At 33.7% G+C, this 4,422-nt stretch overlaps 1 protein-coding gene across 1 annotated transcript; it reads left to right on the top strand.

The window, feature by feature from the left end:
- Positions 1-410: 410 nt before the first annotated feature.
- On the top strand, positions 411-2,664 carry LOC139886275 (BURP domain-containing protein BNM2A-like). The gene is made up of 2 exons (XM_071870043.1): positions 411-537; positions 1,832-2,664. The coding sequence occupies exons 1-2, from the start codon at positions 418-420 to the stop codon at positions 2,660-2,662; spliced, it is 951 nt and encodes a 316-aa protein (XP_071726144.1). The 5' UTR covers positions 411-417; the 3' UTR covers positions 2,663-2,664.
- Positions 2,665-4,422: the final 1,758 nt, after the last annotated feature.

Below are 4,422 nucleotides of genomic sequence, written 5' to 3' on the forward strand. Positions count from 1 at the left end.
CTTAGTATGAAGTTTAAGAATAAAGACCTCCTTGTTTTCGATGTTTAATGAACTTTGGTAGTTTGAAAAAGCTCTTATATAGCATGTCTTTTTACACAAGCGAAATCATGAGATCACTCATGTCTTACTTTATTAACATAATATCAAAACCAAGTTGCACAACATAAAAAAAATAATTTAAATAAGATTGGTCGTGCAACACGCGTTTTCATTTCTACTTCATGGCCTACATTTTCTATTTTCTATTATTATTACAAATTAAACCATTTAAACCATTTTGTTTTCTTTTTTTTGAAATGCAAACTCACACATTTATACGAATATTTACAATAATCTACGAAATATGTTCACAACGGGACTTGAACCCTCAACTCATACATCCTCTGGCTCTAACTTCCTTTAGACTGTGCCTATTAAATGTTCCATACTCCCATCCATAACTATAGGGTCAATACACTGATAAGGCAAAGGTGCATACAACAAGCTATGGGTTCTAGATTTGCATCTTGGATTCTATTCATTCTTCTTCTTTCTCAGGTAAACTCTCACTGTATCTTGCACCCACATAATCGCAAGATTTACATAAGTTCGAAAATACCATACTAAACGCTTAATCATATTTATGCTATTTTGCTATTTTGTTGATGTGTATCAAGATGTTTTCAATTGTTTTGCTAGTTTTTATTATAGAATGAAACCGTGGTTATTATGTTTTATTCATCGACTATAAATAGAGATTACATAAACCCCAGACATATATTTAACCCTAACGGATACAAGCTCACATATCGGACTTGGGTCGAACCTATAATCTAACACTCTCCCATAATCCGAATGGCGAAATCGCGAAAGTTCGGACTGGAGAGAAAACAATAAATATTAAACAAAGAAAAAAAAGAAATATTTTTTTTTCATTTGTTGCACCGAATAGACTGATATTCGATGATATCGTTGCGTCTTGCTTTACTGCGTTTCTTTTTCCGTAACGTTTTTTTTTATACGTCGTGGCTTGCTTTGCCTAAGGATTGAGCAGGACTTGGGCAGAGAACTTTGTCGACGATAACAATCTTCATCAACGCCGCAAATAAGATTTTTGACAAAATATTTTTTTTTGTCGGGGTTTGGAACCTAGTCACGCTAGACGGCTCAGCCCCACGCCGATTGATTTATTTAATCTTTTGTTTTAGAATTTAGAAAAGTATACGTTTACATTTGATATTGTTTGTGACTAGCTATCACTTTGTACCCAAATAGGAAGAGAGGAAAAAAAAAAAAAAAATAGAAACATGCTAATAAGAAATAATAGATAAAAGAAGAATCGGAAAATTGTTTTGATTAGCTTTGAGTTTTGGGCGGATACAGGAACACATTCGCACAACGTCGACTTGTTGTTCGTCGGCTGTTTTTTTCTTTTTAAGTTTGTAGGGTTTTTGAGAAATAATAAAATAAAGAGAAGATGAGAATAGGGGAATGATGATTTACGTGATATTTTGAAGAAAAAAAGAAGAAGAAGAAGAAGAATAAACTATGAACAAGAAGAAAGACCTCACGGATGTGAGGGATAAGATAGGTTAGATGACGGATGGATAGAGGTAGCCCGATTAGGTCTCGGGATCAGACCTAAGCTCTGATTACCATATTATAGAATGAAACTCGTGATTATTATGTTTTATTCATCGACTATAAATAGAGATTACATAAACCCTAGACATATATCTAACCCTAACGGACCCAAGCCCACATATCGGACTTGGGCCGAACCTATAATCAAACAGTTTTAACCCCGTTCCCCATACACAAATTCTAACTCATATCTATATTTGCTTTGTAGATGCATGTGGAAGGAGATGGAGCATCACAATATAGTGTCATAAGACTCAATACCGTAGAAAATGATGGTCACGAGGTACACCATTATCAGGATCCTATGCATCAACATGGCCATCATGATCATCAATCATCATCATCCACAAATCAAATAGATCCTCAACTCATGGTCTTCTACATGTTAAAAGATCTCAAATTAGGTCAAGTTAGACCAATTCACTTCCCAGACAGACAACTTTCACCGTCACAAATGTTGTCCAAACGAGAAGCTGATAACATCCCTTTTTCGGTCGATGAATTACCAAACCTTCTTCGGTTTTTCTCATTCTCACAAGGCTCTCCACAAGCTATAGCCATGGAAAGCACGCTCATAGAATGTGAAGATAAGCCAATCAAGGGTGAGACCAAGTTTTGTGCAACTTCATTAGAATCAGTTCATGAATATGTAAATGACATATTTGGTTCAAACACTCAAGTCAACACTTTGACCACAACTCACCTTAAAAATCCACCAAGTGGACTTTTACAAAACTATGAAGTTAAACAAATTTCACACAAACCATCACAAAAATTAGTGGCTTGTCACACCAAGCCATATCCATATGCAGTGTATTATTGTCATAGTCAAGAGCACGTTAAAGTGCTTATGGTTTCATTAGAAGGTGAAGATGGTGATTTGGTAGAGGCTTTGAGTGTTTGTCACATGGATACGTCTCAATGGAACCCTAATCATATCTCATTTCGGGTGCTTGGAGTCGAGCCAGGAACCACTTCAGTTTGTCACTTCTTTCCTAGTGACCATTTCGTGTTCATATCGTATTCCGCAACAATGTAATATGTAAGTCAAATATATGTCGAATAATAGATGTCCCTTGTTCAATTATTCCTAGAGGCATGTTTTGTAATTTTGGTTTGTTACAAATGGTTAATAACTAATTAGATGTTTGCTACTTCATTAAAGTAAAATTATTTCATAATAATATCATATATGCTTAGACCATATAATATATAATGGTGATGGTGTGATGATGTGTGTTGAGGTGTTTTTGTGAGATATAGTGCTCATGTGAAAAGTGAGATGTTGTGGCATGACGTGATAGATAGTAGATCCTACTATTTCTATTTTACTTTTCATTTTTTTGTTAAGTTTTTATATTATTTAGTTTTGATTTATTAATTAATCGGAAATATTTTTTTGTTGAATTATTAAATTATTTACTTAATATTTATATTCTACTTTTTTTTTTTTATAATTTTAGGTTTAAATTGTATTTTTAGTATTTTATGTAATTGTTATGTAAACTCATACAAAATTTAGGGATATAAAGTGTAAATTCATTTCTTTTATCTCGTCCATCGCTATATCCAGATCTCATTGTCTTCATCAATTAAAATCACATTACAGCAAAAAATTGTTCTTATATACTAATTGTCATCAGATTTTTTGCCGTGATGGCTTTTAAGAAATGTAGTTTCAACTTATACTGCGTTGTTTTTTTCTTAAAATAATAATAATAAAAATTCTCTGTCCTCTATATTCCTCTCCCAACTTTCATCTTTATGAACCAAAAACAACAAAATCGACCAAACGTTTGGGCATCACATAAATCATGTATCTATGGATATTTAAAAACACCACCACTACTAATTAACACAAAATCAAGTGACGAACCAAACGCATCTAATCTTGCCGGAACCTGAACCTCCATGCGCCTCTAATATATACTAATTGTCACCGGATCTTTTGTCGTTTTGGGTTTCTATACGATTGTAGTATCCGCATAATGAATACGTGCGGTTGCAAGGTGAAACCGTGTGGTTGCGATGTGTAATCGTGGGTTACAGTTCTTGAGGTTGCAGGTCGAAAGAGTGCAGAAAAAATAGGGTTTTAACTTCTAATCGATCTAGCAATCAAAATACGACTGTTTTTGTTAATGTTTAACGTCAAGAATATTTTTATAACTAAGTTTAACACACGGACACAAACAAAAACTACCTTAACGTAAAAAATTGACTCTTTTTAATGAATTCTTATGAAAACACCAAAAACTCAAAAACCTAGAATTTGATTTTGACAAAAAATGACGCTAATGGTACCTAAAAGCTCTTATGACACTTGTAGGACCGATTAGTCAGAATTAATCGGTCAATTACTAACAATATTGAGTGCGGAGTCCTAGATATTTTGTTTTATATTAAAAACCCTAAAAACAAAGATCTTATTGATTGGAACAACTTGAATACGTTTTAGATCACTTAGAACGATTACTAGAATGACTAGAATACTCGGGATCGGCTAGGGTTGAGTTAAGGTTCGTAACCTTGACAATCAACCCGAACCATAAATTATAATCTCATTCAACTCATCTGTGCGGATGTGGCTTTAACCATACGGATGCTGATGTGACGTGTGTGGTATACATATTTTACTTTCTAAATTTATACAAGTTTCAAATATTACAAATAAGCACGCACAACTAACTAGCATTTAGGACCCGGTTATCATAGCACTTAATGTAAGTATTCTTATCAAGTTCGTCCCAAAAGAGCGGTCTAAGTCGGATATTTGAACCTATCAATTGTCCTAGACGTTGT

The sequence above is a fragment of the Rutidosis leptorrhynchoides genome, chromosome 1 (genome assembly GCF_046630445.1).
Source record: "Rutidosis leptorrhynchoides isolate AG116_Rl617_1_P2 chromosome 1, CSIRO_AGI_Rlap_v1, whole genome shotgun sequence".
Taxonomy (NCBI): domain Eukaryota; kingdom Viridiplantae; phylum Streptophyta; class Magnoliopsida; order Asterales; family Asteraceae; genus Rutidosis; species Rutidosis leptorrhynchoides.